General features: G+C 36.3%; 1 protein-coding gene across 2 annotated transcripts in view; it reads left to right on the forward strand.

Annotated features, from left to right (window-relative positions):
* Window positions 1-17,845, forward strand: part of COL4A2 (collagen type IV alpha 2 chain) — a 274,234-nt gene that overhangs the window by 251,087 nt on the left and 5,302 nt on the right. For both annotated transcript variants that reach the window (XM_051984185.1, XM_051984184.1), the window contains exons 38-47: window positions 816-923; window positions 2,048-2,119; window positions 3,867-3,992; window positions 6,778-6,894; window positions 7,521-7,682; window positions 11,847-11,945; window positions 12,939-13,085; window positions 13,257-13,373; window positions 13,526-13,717; window positions 14,606-14,892. In XM_051984185.1, the coding sequence (XP_051840145.1) occupies window positions 816-923; window positions 2,048-2,119; window positions 3,867-3,992; window positions 6,778-6,894; window positions 7,521-7,682; window positions 11,847-11,945; window positions 12,939-13,085; window positions 13,257-13,373; window positions 13,526-13,717; window positions 14,606-14,892 (1,427 nt within the window). The remainder of the gene's footprint in view (window positions 1-815; window positions 924-2,047; window positions 2,120-3,866; window positions 3,993-6,777; window positions 6,895-7,520; window positions 7,683-11,846; window positions 11,946-12,938; window positions 13,086-13,256; window positions 13,374-13,525; window positions 13,718-14,605; window positions 14,893-17,845) is intronic.

A 17,845-nucleotide genomic window follows, 5' to 3' on the forward strand; every position in this document is an offset into this window, starting at 1 on the left:
AAAAACAAAAACAAGGTGACAAGGAAGAGCTTTAAAAATATTAAAGACTTCTTTGTGGCCAAGTAACCATCTCCTATATCTAAATTAATAATGTGATTTTGAATTGATTGCTTTTGCCGAAATTAATTTATGCTGTTATCTAAGATAAATAAGAGGATGAATTAGATTGGTTTCCTTTTTCTTGTTCATATTTAAGAACTTTTGAACAAAAAAGAATATAATAGATAGAATCCTTTGAGAGCTCTATGGTGTCCACATCAAGACTTTCTTGCATATTGAGCAGGGAAAAAGTTCAAAGTTTTTCTCCTACAGAAGGTAGAAAAAATAAGTTAATCTGGTTAAAATCAGAATTTAAAGTAAAGTTAATAAGTCTGCTGCCATTACTATCATCACTACCCAACATTTCATTTGTTGCATAAAGGACTCTGTCTTTATTTTGTCCATAACATTATCACTTCCATCAACCTCTCCCCCCCCAAAAAAAAAGAAAAACAACAACAACAACAATAAATGTCAGCTTCTGAGCATGGGCTAATACAAGACTTCTTAATTTGGGGAAGATTTCAGAAGATCCCTAAAATTAAATGAGAAAAGAGTTTTTTACATCTTTATTTTCAATACCTTTTCATTTAAATTTAGCATTTATTTCAATTATCTAAAACCATTAATCTGAGAAAGAATACTTAAGCTTTACTAGACTGTCAAAAGCATCCGGCACAAAAAAATATTTAAGAGTCTCTGGTCTACTGTAAGGGTTATTGTCCTATCACTTTGCTCTGTTTATACTTAGAATTAATGATTTATTTGTCCCACAGGTTTTCCAGGACTGACAGGACTCCAAGGACCCCAAGGAGACCCAGGTCGTGCTGGACCTCCTGGTGAAAAGGGAGATCAAGGATGGCCAGGGAGTCCAGGCTCATCAGGTAACACACACACACACAAAGAGAGAGAGAGAGAGCACATTATTTAAAACCATTGTCAGAGAGGAATGATCAAGGGAAACCAATAATCATCATTAGTTGGGGGGGGGGAGGTTTTCCATTCTGCTCTTTCCTTAATTAAAAAAAAAATTATTTGATATCTTTTATGTTTATATCATCTTCCTTTGTGAATATACTCTCTCCCTCCCCTCCCCTTCCTCACTCCTCCCCCAAGCAATCCCTTGCAATAAATAATAAAAAAGAAAGGGGATGGAGGAGGGAGCAGGGAAGAAGTAATTCATCATACCTAACCAACATATCAGCTGAATCTGGCAGTAATGCAGATCCATTGTATCCATAGTCACCTACCTCTACAAGGTAAAGAGGTAGCTTTCTAGTCTCTCTTAAGAAGCTAGCTACTACTCTCTTGGACTTCTGATAAGCGAAATGTAGACTTGCCCAACTATCTATCACTTTGTTGCAAACAGTGACATCATGTGAACTGTTTTCAGTTTTCTGGACCAATTAAAATAACTCCATCAATAATTTACAATGTAGAATTTTCTTCCCAAATAAAAACAAAAGGAAATGCAGACATTGAAATAACTCCTTCCTGAACAGCAGAAGAACAAGAGATAGAAGCCGAATGTTCCTGCTTGTTCATCTCTACTGACTTCCTATACCATGAAAAGAGCACATGACAAATCATCTTTCATTCCTCATTGAGAAAAGAAATTGAAAGTTTCAGATGAATTCAGTTCTCAACCACCACAATCAAGAAATTCAATGAAAGAATTATACTTTTCCATTTCCCTAGTTTGGAAATACTGAGTCCAAGAATACAAAACAATGGGACATCCTATCAGGCTATTTATTTTTGCATAGCATAACTTTATTGAGTCAAATGCATTTTCAAATACATTATAAAAGGGTCATAATGGAGGTTTAGGAAAAACAGTAATTTTATACAGCATGATAAATGGCATGGTTGCTCTGTATTTTCAAGAAAAGTTAATGCATGTGTGTTGTTTTATGTGAGCTATTTCAGATCAAATATTCTTAAATGAGTTCTATTCTTTGGAAATGTAATTTATGAAAATGGAATAACTGTGGGTGAATTCCAACAGGTTTCCCCGGCATCAGAGGAATCAGTGGATTACATGGCTTACCAGGCACTAAAGGCTTCCCTGGATCTCCAGGTACTTTCCTACTGCATTTGGCTATCTCATTGTACATATACCCAACTAGTATATAGAGTTAGTCTGTGAATTATATTGAAGATTGGAATTACAAAATTTTTGTATATGGGTGTTTGGATTGAAATATGTAGGAAAAGTTGTTGTCATTGCTTGAGTGGGTTAATGTTTATGGGTGCAAGGTGTGATGCTTTTTCTTAACCTGCAGAAACCAGGGCCTTTAGAGATCTTAGAACTAATCCTCCCATGTAGAGATTATTTTAAATAAACCTTGGTATCAGCCTCAGAATTCATTGAATGACTTGAGTAGCAAAGACCATGTTTTCCCTATATTTTGAAGAGTATTGGAAGAAAGAAAGAGAAATGTTATTTTAACAGTACTTTATGTTCATTTTGATGTTTTTGTACAGTGCAGCTGTCAGGAAAAAAAAAAATGGGCTTCTTCCAAATTGTCTGATTATATTTTTAAAGTAGCATGTAGTAGTAAACAGTTGGTGTCTAATCTATCCTCAGGCATATTTGGGCATTCTGAAACAATAATTGTGACATTAAAGGATTTTTAAGAGCCAGGATTCAAAAAACACAACTGCTTTTCACAGCATATTTTAGCTATATTTTTTAAAGTATCAATGCATATTTATTTCTGAAACTGATGTAAAGCCCCATTGTTTCTAAAGGCAGATATAATAGAATAAAATTTGCATCATGTTAGTTCCTTCTGGGACACCACAATGCTGTTCCTTGTGTTGGATTTATTCCTAGAAAGGGAGTCATTTCTTATACCGTGGAATGCTGCCACCCACTATCACTCTCCTTGAGAAATTATTCTTGCTGAAATTTCTACGTGATACAGTATCAGAAGAATGAGGAGATTCTTGGGGGAAAAAACTTTCCTCATTTGGAAATTTAATTTCTTTTCTACTTGTCATTTCTTTCCTTTCAATTTGTTGGCTAATATTACTGAAACAAAATATGTGAGGCTGGGTACAAGAGCATATTTCTAAATAGCATTTCACTTACAAGTTACAAAGTCTGTGACAAATGATATTAGACAGTCATAGTGTGGTTCAAATTTGTATTGATAAGGTTTCAAATAATTTTTCCTTTTCTCTACCCATTATTACCAATAATAAATAATATTAATAATTTATTAATGATGATCTATGCTGATAAGGTTTCAAATAATTTAATAGTTTTAACAATAATAATTGGCATTTATGTAGCAAAATGCCTTACACATATAAAATTGCATTTGATTTTTACAACAATCCTTTGAAATAAGCACAAGTGTTATTATTCCTGCTTTAAAAATAAGAACTGAAACTCAAAGAAGCTAATGACTTGAATGTGGTCATTTAAATACTAAGTGAAGGGAGGTGGGATTCTACCTCATTTTCCTTGACTCCAGTTCCTGAATTCCTTCTATTATGTCATGCTACAAATGTACTGAGGCAAAGTTGGCAACCAAGTATGGTCAAAAGAACACTAGAACATGAATTTTAGGTTTAGGGTGACCTAAACCTAGTCTTGTTCTCTGCTATAAATTATTGTATGATCTTGGACCATTTCAACCTTTTGGATTTCAATTTCTTAACATGCAAAATTAAAGGACTGAATAATTCAGAATTTACTAACCTTACATATCACTATGTTCCTCTGCATTGTACCTTGGTTTTATTTGGCTTAAGAAAATTAATATTTTATGTCTGTAATGCATCAACATCTGGTTTCTATTTTAACTCCACAACAGGTACAGATGGCTATGGGAATCCTGGCTTTCCTGGTCTTTTTGGTGACAAAGGAGAAAGAGGAGAGCCCAACACAATTCCTGGCCCCCTGGGAGCACCAGGACAGAAAGGAGAAAGGGGAACCATAGGTGAGATATTGAATTTTTCCAAAGATGTGTTGTCTCTGATGATAAACTGAATTCAAGAAAAGAAGTCCATGTGCCTTTCTGTATAAACAGAAGGCTGAATAAATATTTACGAGAACTGTGGGAAAGTACTAATTATTCAATTGCAGCAAACAATGGTCCTAACACATCTTCTGAGTAAAGACTGATTTAGGGTGAATTTAATATATGGATAAATGTCTGATTGGGGAAACTTAATAAGAGTCCTGGAAATTGAGTGAGAAAAGTTCACATAAGTACCAATACTTATCTATAAACTTTTCTTGACCACTAACTAGATGCTTTGTGGGAGCTAAGTATGTTTACTCAAAGACAAGAGACCAGATTACTATCTTCAAGTATTTGAAGGATTGCAATACAAAGGAAAGATTAGAATTATTTTATAGGGACCCAGACAGTAGAACTGGAATTTATGTTTAGAAGCTGCAAGAAGGCAGAATCTGCCTGAATCTTTTAAATAAAAAAGAGCAGTCCCCAAATAAAATGGGCTACTTTAGGTTTTAAGGTTTTCCTATCACTGACTATTTTTAAAATGCAGCAAGCTGACGCTTTTTTGGAGATGTTGTAAATACATGCTTCTGATATGGATTTGATGAGAGGACCCCTAATGGTTTTTTCAACTCTTAAGATTCTATGATTTTTAACTATTTCCCAGTTTTTTACCAGTAGATTTGAGTACTGGGCCTGAAATCAGGAAGATTCACATTCCTAAGTTCAAATATAGCCTCAGCTGCTTACTAACTGCATGACCCCTAACAAGTAACTTAACTTTGTTTTCCTTAATTCTATAAAATGAACTGGTGTCTTTATCAAGAAAATCCCAAAAGGGTTCCACAAAGGGTTGTACATGACTGAAAAACAATTAAACAATAACAAAAGATTATTAAAGTATTGTGAATCTGATTTCCACTAACTGGCATACTTTTACACTGGCATACTTCATTTCTGGCATTTTATCACTAACTTCAATGTCATCCCATGTTTTTGATCTTTGACAAAAGACTTGTTTGTTGGCTCAAATTCATAGCATTGCCAGTTTAGAGATGAAAGGGACTTCTAAGGCCCCTTAGTCCAACTCCAAATCCCCATTTTACAGATGAGGAAACTGAAGCCCAAGAACATTTAGTAACTTGCCCAACATCACACAGGGGGTAATTCTTAGATGTTGGCTTAAATTTCAGCCCAGATTCTCTGATTTCATATTATCATGCTATATTCCTATTTAACATCCAGTTTCTTCTTACTCCAAATATTTAGATATTTCATTAATGCTTAGGCCCTTTTTGATAATTATTGCATAGGATTTTTAATGTAGTCTAACTATCCATTGTCTGGCTTTTCTTATTTTCATAGTTATGAAGATCAGTGGGAGGATTCTTGAGTAAATAGCCCCGTTTTCCTGTTAATTCCAACCAAATGACTCATAATTGCTAAATACTCTCATTAAGAGAGCCTTAATAACTGTAGTTAGTTAATTCTGTTTAAAAAAAAAAAAAGTCAGCCAGCAAGACAAGCAACTAGCATTTATTATGTACCAACCAGTCTAGAGATGTCATAAGATCCTCTTGTTTAAAAGTTTTCCATTATTTTCTGAAATTTAAAATCTGTTTTAGTTTCTTTATAAGATCTCTGAGGGCAGACTGTTCTTTTTTTCTTTTCTTTTCTTTTTTTCTTTTTTTTTTTTTTTTTTTTTGTATTTGTATTCCAATTGCTTAACATAGTGCCTGCCCCATAGTAAGGGCTGTTTAAATACTTTTTAACTAACTGCCTTTGTCCCAAGAACTTATATAAGTTCAATAGATATCATTTTTCATCCAGTTGCCTCTGATGGCTATTTAACATATTTAGGTTCAATAAATCTAACCACTTACTATTCATAATTAATACTATTGAAGAAGTATAGATATTTGTAATGTTTCTCCTATTATGTATTTCCTTTTTCCTACTTTAAACATGAATGAAAAGAAACATTTCCCTGGTACTTTATTTCAAAAGTCTTCTAATTCTGAATATCTCTTAATTTTGCTAGATAGAGAAGAATTCTGTCTCTTAATTCTTCTGATAGATGTTATAAAGACAAAAGAGAAAAATATAGCAAACTGCTTTTCAAGGATTCAGAATTCATAGTTTCAATTGTAGATTCTAATGTGCTGTGCCAGTGTTTTCTTTTTTCATCCCTTCACAATAGGAAAATTATCATTCATTCATTTTTCAGCGGTGTCTGTTCATAATTCCATTTAGGGCTTTCTTGGCAAAGATATTGGAGTAATTTGCCATTTCCTTCCCCATCTCATTTTACAGATGAGGAAACAGAGGCAAACAGGATTAGGTGATGCAGGATTACACAGCTAGTATGTCTGGGGTCTAGATTTGAACTCATGAAAATGAGTTTTCCTTATTCCAAGCCCAGGGCTCTACCTATTGTGGCAAAATAGGAAAAATAAACTAGAGCCACATTAGGAAATGGCCTTCAATGAGGAGTTTGTACTTTATCCATAAGTGATAGGGAGCCACTGAAGGTTTTTGAAGAAAGGAATGGCATTGTCAGGGCCAATAAATAATTTATAACATTACATGATGGTCTCAATGAGAAGTGATAAATGCCTAAATTAAGGCAATGAGAGTATTAATGGAGAGAAGAAAGATATAGAAAAATATTATGGAAATAGAACTCATAGAACTTAATACAGATAATCTCATTTCCCCCCCTATTATGTTAGAAAAACATTCTACTTTTTTTCCTCCTCAGGGGAACAAGGCCCATCTGGTAGCCCAGGACCTCAAGGACTTCCAGGATTCACTGCACCTTCCAATATCTCTGGGTTACCAGGTGACAAAGGATCCCCAGGTTTATTTGGACCACAGGGTAAGCTATGTATTATGTTTTTGTGCTTTAAGATCTTTGGGCAATTGTTAATCAACCTGATAAAGATAGAAAACTTTCATATATCTTTCATTTTCACATTGTCAAAAAAGTGTGGCTCAAAAAGACAAAAAACTTGGCATTTCCTTCCTTCCTACTACACTTATCTTTGAGGACATGAAGAAGGACCTTGCACCAAGTGAAAATACATTTAGAGTACAAAAGTCACTCCTTAAATATGCTTTGAGTGTATTAACCAACCAGCTATTGTGTTGGCAATATACCCTGATCTGCTTTGTTATAGTCAACTTTTGATTATTTATACCAGAAGCAGATAGTTTCCAAAATCATGAACTTTGAAATTGACTGTAGACAATAAATCTGCCTTCCTAATATTATGATTTATCTAGACACATGTTAAAAATTAGTCTGTATTTCCTGAGCACCCATCAGTTATCCAGCAAGATGTGGAATGTGTTAGGTAACAAAAAGTAATCAATGTATTAAAGATTTATCATTGACAAAGTTGTCTTTTGGCCTCCTATAATTGTGAGTACCTTTTGGATTTTCCAAATCAACAGAGAATATCATTTGTATATTTCCTCATGTCTAAATGCTGATGTCTGCAGGTTACCGAGGCCTCCCGGGAGCACCTGGACCAGCATCTTTCCCTGGAATCAAAGGAGAAGTAGGAAGTCCAGGATTTACAGGAGAAAGGGGACCCAAAGGATGGCCAGGAGATCCCGGACCCCAGGGTAGACCTGGAGTATATGGACTCCCAGGAGAAAAAGGTAATTTTCCACAAAATTGGTAAATGTTTTATCTAGGTGACATATAAGATTTGGTCATAAATGGGAAAGAAGGGGAAGAGCAGATACTGAGGACAGATTAAACTGGAGTAATTATTATTTAACATTATGAGTATTAAGATATTAATTCAACTTAGCAAATAATTATACTTTGATTAAGGTTAAGGCAGTATTCTGGCTATTGAAGATAGCAGATAGGAACTGGACTTTTACAATTTTATTGGCACTGTGAACCACTGTTAAGGAACTTTCTCTCCCAATATAAGTGAGCATCTTCTCTGTAATGTGTACACTTTTTAAAAAAATGAAACCCTAAGTAGAAGTATTGTTATTGTTGTTCAATCATTTTAGTCACATTCAATTCTTTGTGACCCCATTTAGGGTTTTCTTGGCAAAAATAGTAGAGTGGTTTGCCATTTTCTTCTTTAGCTCATTTTATAAATGAAGAAACCGAGGCAAACAGGGTTAAATAACTTGGCCAAGCTCACAGTGTAAGTGTGTAAGTGTCTGAGGCTACATTTGAACTCAGAAAGATGAGTCTTTCTGACTCTAGACTCAGTACTCTCCGCACTGTAGGACTAGCTATCCTCCCAGCCTGCCTCTCTGAACACTATTCAGTGACAAAAAGGAAATAGTTCTTGCTCTCGAAGAACTTACATTCTCTCGAGAGCATTTCATGTATACTAATTTATGTGCACAAATAAGCAAATGCCAGATAAATAAAAAGGGACAAAACCCTGACAACTAAGGGAATTAGGAAAGGGTCCCCATCGGAGGGGATACCTGAAATAAGGCTTGAAGGAAAAGGTGAGCTCTAAGAAATGAGGTCAGAAGGCAATCCAAATATGAAAGAAGAGATTGTCTGCAATGGTACAGGAATGGGAGATTCAAGACATTGTTTGGCTGGAATGGAAGGTACATATAGAAGAGTAATATAAAATAAAGTCTCCAAAAGTAGGAGGAAAACAGATTGTGCAGAACTCTAAATGATAAGTTGAGAGACTTGTATTTTATCTTAAAGGCAATAGAAAACCACAAAATTCTTGAGTTAAGAAGTAACAGTCAGACCTGTACTTTATGACAGTTATTTTGGTAATAGTCTCAAGAATGGATTGAAGAAGAGAGAGATACTAGAAGTAAAGAGATCAGCCTGAAGGCTATGACAATAGTCCACTGGAGAGATAATAAGGTCCTGTTCTAGGGTGATGACAATATGGCTGAAAAGAAGGGAAAAGATGTATGGAGTGTTGTGGAAATAGAACTGACAAGGTTTGGTAACTGATTGGATATGAGAGGTAAGGAAGAGAAAAGTCAAGGATTTCTCTGAAATTGCCAAAATGGGACACTGAAAGAATATTGGTACTCTCAACAAGAAATAAGGAATTTTGAAATGACAGGTTTAAAGAGGAAAATGATGAAATCCATTTTGGACAGAAGTTTAAGGTGCCTATCGGAAATCCATGTGAAATTTTCTATCAAGTTAATAATGATGCAGAACTGATGAGAGTGATTAGGTCTAAACATATAAATTTGAGAATTATCCCCACAGATGTGACTTGAATACAAAGGAGCTAATGATCACATTTAGAGAGGGAAGAAGGAAACAGGTAGCATGGCAGTATTGGGAGACACTTGTGATTGGGGCAAAGGAGACTAGGAAGGAGACCAGATAAAGAGAAGCAGAAGAGAGAAAAATTATGAAACAAAGGAAATAAGGGTGATCAGGGAAGAGTAATCAATGTTATTAAAAGCTGAAAAGAGGTCAAGAAAGATGAAGACTGACTAAAAGCTAATTCTGTGGCTAAATTGAATTTAGAATGAATAAGAGATGTTGTGAACTTTGACAAAAGCAGTTTCAGTCAGATGGTGGTTTTGAAAACAAAATTACCTATGTTTGGAAAGTGATTGGAAATTGAAGGATGTGGAGACAAGAAATAAAGGAGATCTTTTTTCAAAGATTAGCTGTGAAAAGAAGGAGTGATCTTGAAGAGATGGCAATATCAAATGAAGGTTTGTGTTTTTTTTTTTAAGAATAGAGTAAATAGACATATTTGGAGGCAACAGGGAAGAACATACTTAGATAAGAAGAAATTGAAGGTAAAGAGTGAGAGAAGGAATGGTTGAAGAGACAAAGACTTGTAGATAAGGGATCGGGAAATAGAATAGTAGATGATGGAGAAGATTCTTGAGGTGTAGAGTAGAACTGAAGAAGAATTCTTAGTAAAAATCCAGGTCCTCTGTTGAAAGGAAATGGTGTGGGAGGTTTGAGGAGAAAATAGTTCTGGAATAGATACTGAGGATAATATTGTAGAGAGTCATTCAGTGACAAAGAAAAGGATTGCTATTCAGAAGTAAAGGTGGAGTTGAGACACAACATAAGAAAAAATTGTGATAGAGGTATTTGGCATGTTTCTATCACCTCCTCTGGCAGCTTTTGAAAAATTTTGAACAGGAATAGAGATGGCAAAAGGTGGAAGTAATCCAACTTTGGGACTGAGCATGGGCAGCAATCAGTCAAAAGGACAATTAATATTAAAAATAGAGAACATGACCTGAGCAGGGGTGATGGACTAGGAAAATGGAGATGAAAAGAGTAACTGGAAATCACATTGAGATTAAAAAAATAAATTTGGGCATGAAGCAGCTAGCTGGCAAAGTGGTTAGAGCACTGGGCTTGAAATGCTTCATGACTGGAATCATGAAGTCTCATCTTCATGAGTTCAAATCTGAACTAACCACTGACTAGCTTTGTGATTCTGGGCAAGTCACTTAATGCTTCTTGCCTCAGTTTCCTCATCTGTAAAGAGCTGTAGAAGGAAATGATGAACCACTCCAGTATCTTTGCCAAGAAAATCCCAAATGAGGTCATAAAGCATCAGATATGATTAAAACCAATAATAAACAACAACAAGGAATGGGGAAAGGAGGAACTGGAAGGACAGGAGGTTATAACCAAATGGAATTTTGATTAACTTTTGTACCTTCTTTTCCATTTGGCCAATTTTACTTTTCAAGTTGTTTGTTCAATAGATTTTTTTTCATTTGATTAATTATATATTTTTTCTAAATAGTATTTTATTTTTCCAAATACAGGCAAAGATAGTTTTCAACATTCGCCCTTGTAAAATTTTGTGTTCCAAATTTTTCTCCCCGTCCCCTCTCTTTCCCCTCCCCTAGACTGTAAGCAATCAGATATAAGTTAAACATGTGTGGTTCCTCTAAGCATACTTGGTAAATTATATTTTCTATTATTTTCTTCAGTCAATTTTTGTCCTTTTTCCAAATTGTATTCTCTCTTCCATACCTCTCGTTTCTTTTTCCAATTTTTTTCTATCTCCTCTCTTATTTGATTTTTAAAATCCTTTTTGAGCTCTTCCAAGAAGACTTTTGGAGCTTGAGACCAATTCATATTCCCTTGAGGTTTCATATGTAGATATTTTGACAGTTGTTCTGAGATTGTATTTTGCACTTTCCTGCCTCCATGGGTCAGGACTCTTTTCTATTTCTTGCTCGTTTTTAGCCTATTTCATGTCTTTAGCATTGAGCTCTGCTCATTAGGCACAGGGGCTACTGTGCCAAGCTTCTTGTATTGCGGACCAGGACCCTGGTTACTGGCTTTATGCACTGGGACCTCAGGTGCTGACCACTTCCTCTTTAGCTGGGTTGGCCATGCTTAGTCACTGGGGCTAGAGGCCTCATGGCTCACCGGTACCACTGTCCTGAAGAGCGAAACTGGTTAAAAACCTCCTCCTGACTTGCCCAGACACCACTGCTCCCCTTTTACCCAAGGGAAACAGACAATTCCTAAAGGATTTCTAAGTTGTCTTAAGCTAGAAAATTGTTTCCATCTTTTTTGTGGGTTCTGTCACTCTAGAATCCATTTAGAGACTAACTGTTTTAATGTTGTTTCTGAGGGAAACTGGGGAGAGTGCAGGCAACTAACTAGTTTTTCTCCACCATGTTGGCTCTGCTCCTCTGAAGAATCTCAGAATTCTGGATCATGAAGAGATAATTGGTATGGTTGATAGATCAAAAGCATAGCCATACCATATGTCACTGGTCTGGGAAAACATCAGTTATGGGAGTTGAGATTGATGGACTGAGAGATCAAACATACATAACATAAATATGCCATTTTTATTGAAGGACCCAAAGGACAACAAGGAGTCATGGGATACCATGGGATACCAGGAAGTATTGGTGACAGAGGCCCCAAGGGACCTAAAGGAGATAGAGGATTCCCTGGTAAGTACATGTCTTCAGGGATACAACCAATAACCTTTCTAGGATCACTGAAAATGGCAGCTGAGGCCTAATTCTCTATGTGAGTTTACTCTCAAAACCATAGGAGAAAATTGTTCCTCATTTCAATTCAACAAGATTTATTGAATGCTTATAGTGTGGCAGGGAATATGCTAGATAATGGGGATACAAAGACCAAAAAAAAAAAAAAAAAATCCCTTACCTCAAAAAAGTAATATTCTTTTGAGGAAAGACAACAAATACTCTTATAAGCATATGCAAAATAGTTATAGAACAAATACAATGTGAATTAGATGGTAAGGTGAGTGGTACAGAGGGAGACCATAGAAGGCCTTCTAATATGGAAGTCTGGAAACCAAGAATCTGCTGTTGGAAACCAAGAATCTGCTGTTGTCCTTGCTACTCTGTCCACCAATGGGGATAGCTATAAAAGGAAATGAATAATACCTAATTTTGAAATGACCAAATATTAATACTGTAGAGGAGATCACATTTGTACTCCCTCTAGAGTCATATGTAGTTCATAGACACTTAATGAAGATTTGATTTAAAATAAAAGGAAACAGAGGTGAAAGTGTTGAAATTAATTGTTATAGATAAAAGCATGCTATTATTACCTCTGGGAATCTGATTAACAACACAAGTGAGATTTGCTCAGCCATTGCTTAAGAAGCCATTTCCTTTTAACTGTGTATTCTTAAACATAACACATTTGGTACTTTGATGTGAAGTAATACTGTATTCTCACCCTGTGAAGGAAAGAGCTGATGGTATTTGATAAAGGTTCACATTTTCTGTTTGCCAAGTTCTTGCTCAGATAAAGAGAATTCTTTTTTGTCTGACTCTCAAAAGGTCATATTTTTCCAGATACAGCTTTGAGATCTGCCGTTAGCAGCTTCCAATGGTCATAGGCTAGGGTTTGAATCAATAGCTAATTTTTCTTATATATGTTGCTTCCTTTTTCCCCCTTCCCAGGCATTCCTGGTGCTATGGGATCTCCTGGGATTCCAGGAGTCCCCCTGAGGATTGCTACAGAGCCTGGGGTGGCAGGTCCCCATGGCAAGAGAGGGCCCCCTGGAATGCAAGGAGAGATGGGTCCCCAGGGTCCTCCAGGTGATCCAGGTAGGAATCTGAACTGGAATTTAATTATGGGAGAATCAGGAAAAGTCAAGGATGAAATGTTTATCTTTTAAAAATTCATTTCTATGAGGATTTCACATACTTATTACATACCTAGCATAGTTATTTGTTTTCCATTGATTCTTACTGATACTAAACTTGGTGACTATGCAGGCTTGCGAGGACTGCCTGGAATTCCAGGTCCCCAAGGAAGAGGTGGTATGTCAGCCCTTCCAGGATTCAGAGGTGATGAAGGTCCCATGGGTCATCAAGGACCAGTAGGCCAAGAAGGTAAGCGGTGAATCCAGATAATAAGAAAAGAAAGTAATACGCTCCAGGAATTCTAGAAGATGATATAATTGTTGCTCCCTTGTCAAAACTTGATCAGCTTTGCTTTCAAAGAACCACACAAATGAATTGTTTTTTTTTCCCTTGGTTTCCAGGTGAACGAGGCCGACCAGGAAGTCCTGGGCTACCTGGAATGCCAGGCCGTAGTGTTAGCATTGGTTATCTCCTGGTGAAACACAGTCAGACTGATCAAGAGCCAATGTGTCCAGTTGGCATGAATAAACTCTGGAGTGGATATAGTCTATTATACTTTGAAGGCCAGGAAAAAGCCCACAACCAAGATCTTGGTAAGTAGAGTCTGGACCTATCCAGTCTCCATAGTTTCTGTAACGTGTATTCTAAAGACCTTCAGTTATTTGGCACTAAAAGGGCGACAAGTCAGAGAACTGGTCTTTTCATCACTTGTCACTTGTCATGAGTAATTACAAACATTTGTAGTTCAAGATAATAATATAAAGTTAAAAGTAAAACAATAAATAACTGATCAACAATTTTTCATTGCACTGATTGCCGTTAACCATCCTATGGTATAATGTGCTCAGCTTGAGTCTCATACATTGTGCCAGTAATAGCTTCTTTCAGAGGAGTACCTTAACACAGCACAGTGTCTGATACATAGTGGGTGTGCTTATCGATTCACTAAAGGACCTCAATTATCTTCCTTCTTACTCCACCCTTGTTCTTTATCAGATAATGTCCATTCTTTCTAAGCAATAGGACGGGATAAACAACCATATAAATAAGCACTTCCCCTGAGACCACTTATAAAGTAAGCAACAGATCCAGTGAATATTGCAGTAGGTATATTATGGATCATTTTATAAAATAATCTATCTCTGCTCCCTTGTTTAGAGTTTTCACATATACTTGCCAAAGAACTATTTTTATAGACCCACTGATATAAGAAGCCAGAGAATAGAATGATGTGGGAGGGAAGAATATATTTTAGCAAGGATGGGGGTGGAACATACACAAATTTATCATTTAAAGAATATTGGCAGACAGGAGAGTGAATACTTTTTGGAGAGAACTGCAATGTCCCCCTAAGTCATGTTTGAAATTTGGAGCAAGGGAAAGTAATAAGCCCCAGTTTCCATGTATTGTTATGCCTGGGAAGAATTTCTTCCAACCCAGAGCTGGTTGTTTGAACACTCAGCCTGGCTTTGTTTTGGCAGGACTGGCTGGCTCGTGCTTGGCCCGTTTCAGCACCATGCCTTTCCTGTACTGCAATCCTGGAGACATCTGCCATTATGCCAGCCGGAACGACAAATCCTACTGGCTCTCAACAACTGCACCACTGCCCATGATGCCGGTGGCAGAAGACGAAATTAAACCTTATATCAGCCGTTGCTCTGTATGCGAAGCCCCCGCCGTGGCCATTGCTGTCCATAGCCAAGATGTCTCCATCCCCCACTGTCCTGCAGGGTGGCGCAGCCTGTGGATTGGCTACTCCTTTCTCATGGTATGTGGTACTTTTCCAGGTTTTTTCCTTGTATAGGAGAAAAACAGCCAGGAACTAGCCAACCAGGCAACTATTTAAGTATAGACTTAGGTAAGCCCCAAAAGAACTGCCTGAATGTTTGGTGAATTATTATGCAAATGCATGCATGCAGAAATATTGGATTTAGAGTCAGATCTGACTTTGAGTTCCCCTACTTAATATAATCTTTGGCAAAACCTTTCTCAGTTTTCTCATCTCTAAATGTGAGTTAAGACTAGATAATCCAAAAGGTTTCTTCTTGCTCTACTATTCTGTGATTCTGTTAGCCTGTCTTAGCAAATTTGGAACTAGGAGAATGAACTGACTAGGAATTACCAAAAATTAGATATAAGAGCAAATATCCATATGCTCTACTAGGCTTTAAATAGTGAGGAGTAAATATAAAATCAAAGACTTCAAGCTGGCAGGACCTTAGAAGTGGCATAATCCAAGTCCCTTATGTTAAACAAATGTAGAAAATGAGATCCAAAAAAGTTTAATGATTGTCGCAAGAAAGGAGAGAGAAGGCTTGAAGCAACCTTTTTTTACCCCAAATCTAGCACTATTTTCCCTGCAAAACCCAGTATTGGAAGAGGTTACCTAAGGAGGACATCATACCTTTGGTCCTTACCAACATTTAACTGTAAGATGCAAAAAGGCAACCCTCAGCTTTGGCTGGTTCCATTTTGATCCTACTTAAAGAGGACAGACTAGGCTGATGGAATTTTCTCTTGTTCCTAAAATTATATTATTAAAGAGAGAAACAGATTAAAGAAAAGAAATATCATTTTTATTTCTTAGTGCTGATAACAGTATTGCTTGAGAATGCCAAATCTGTTATATTAACAAAGAGCATAAAATTTGAAGTGACTCTCAACTGAATGCAGATATGTTCAGAAAGCAAATAAAACAAGTGTCCAAGTCTTGATATTCTTATGTCATAGATATATTCCAGTTCAGGGTAATTACTATATAACACTCTGTATAACAGAAGGCACAATTTCTGCCTCTGAAGTTGCTTATCATTTGATTTTAACTTCAAGGAATTCCAAAAACAATTTGTCTTTCATTTGGACAGCCTCCAAAGTCCCTCTCTGAAATAGGTAAAGAACAAGTTTTGTTAAGTTTTTTTTTTTTAATTCCCATTTTAAACTTTTAAAATCAAATGAGCTTTCTCCCTTCTGAAAAACTAATTACATATTAAGCTAAGAAAGGTCAGAGTAGCCCCTTTTCTCATTAGCAATTACATTTCAAATTAATGTCATTAGAACAGATTAATAGGATTTGCACATTTAATCTTCTGCTTACACATCCCAATAATGCAAGCTGGTTGGAGTGTTCTTTTCTACAAACAGCATGAGTGATAAAATATGACAGAGATAGCAAAGTCCTCTGATAACATGCTGAGGGAGGGGACAGCTACGTGGTATATGAGGTCTGGAATTCCTAAACTTCCCAGAACTCCAGATAAATTCTCGTCAACTTTCCAGGTACATAAATTGAGCTTCCTGTTTGCTGTCTTTGTGTGTGTGTGTGTGTTTATAGTAGGGTCTTAAAAACTAAAACTCTTGGTGGTTTTGTCTGTACAGTAACTACCCCGTGATCTTTTCTGTCCTTGACCAAAATACAGTTTATTGTTGCATACTAATGGCATAATAGACTGATAACAAACAGATGAACTCACAAAGGGAAGATACAGCAGAGGCAAATGGCCCTGAAAACACTGCTTAGCTAGATAGTTACTGACTAACCAGTGGAATGGAATTCAAGTTCAGAGACTTGCTCACTTAACTGTCTTGTGGGAGTAGAAGCAGAATTTGAATCCAGTCTCTCTGACTCTAAATCCCCTTCATTACACAAGGAAATAGGAACAAAATCCTTGATGACTTTTAGCTAGATCTAAATCCATTACTCAAGAACCACTTAGGTGCCTTAATGGGGTCTGCAGCTCCAGGGGAACCCAGTAGCAGGAATTTAAGGAGGACCACTACTCTCCCAAGTGTTAGCTCATCCACATCCCAGAGGGGGTTTGAAGAAACTCCACTTACATACATTGCCCATGTATGTAATGCCCATCATGTGGTAACTAAGGTACAAGTGTTCCACTTTGCCTTATTCTAGGGCTTAGTACCCTTGGATCTATGAACTCCCAAGAGAATGATGAATAAATTTCAGGAAGTCCATAAATTTAGATGAGAAAAAAAAAATCTTTATTTCAAAATAATTGATTAATGTTGTGATTCTATATATTGTGTGCCCTTTAAAACACTACATTGAAAAGGGGTCCATGACACAAGAAAAGTTAAGAACTCTCACTTTAGTGACTGGCATTAGGCCCATTCAGCTTTTCTAAGAAAGCTAACAATCCTGCAGTGAGGGCTTTCCCAATTTCATGCTGTTAAGCAGACAAAAGAACATTTTACTTTGCTTCCAGGTTACTAGAACCTAGTATCTACAGCCTCCAAAGTTGGTGGCTATAAAATGTGTCTTGTCATATAAATGAAATGAAATTTACATCAAGAGACAATAAATTTTGAGGACAGGCATTTTTTTTTTTATCTCCACCATTTAGTACAGTAACGCATATACTAGGTGTTTAATAAATGCTTGCTGAAAGGAGGATAGCTTTGAAAGTAACATTGAACTTTTTATCTGCTTTTTAAAAAGTGAGTTTTATGAAATATAATTCTCTTTTCCTGTTCTACTTTATGTATGGAAATGTTCTCTCTTGCTCTCTTTTTTTATTTTTTGGTATTAATTAAATTCAGAGGGAAAATTAATTCATTAAATTCAGGGGGAAAACTATTTTTGATGCTTGTTGATTGAAAAAAAGTAATACAGCAAAACAAAGCTTTTTATAAAGTTATATTTGGGGAACAGAAATAGCCCCAAGACTTCCAAGCTAATCAAATCATTTCAAGCTTTTACAGAAAAT

The sequence above is a fragment of the Antechinus flavipes genome, chromosome 3, assembly GCF_016432865.1.
Source record: "Antechinus flavipes isolate AdamAnt ecotype Samford, QLD, Australia chromosome 3, AdamAnt_v2, whole genome shotgun sequence".
Classification (NCBI taxonomy): Eukaryota; Metazoa; Chordata; class Mammalia; order Dasyuromorphia; family Dasyuridae; genus Antechinus; species Antechinus flavipes.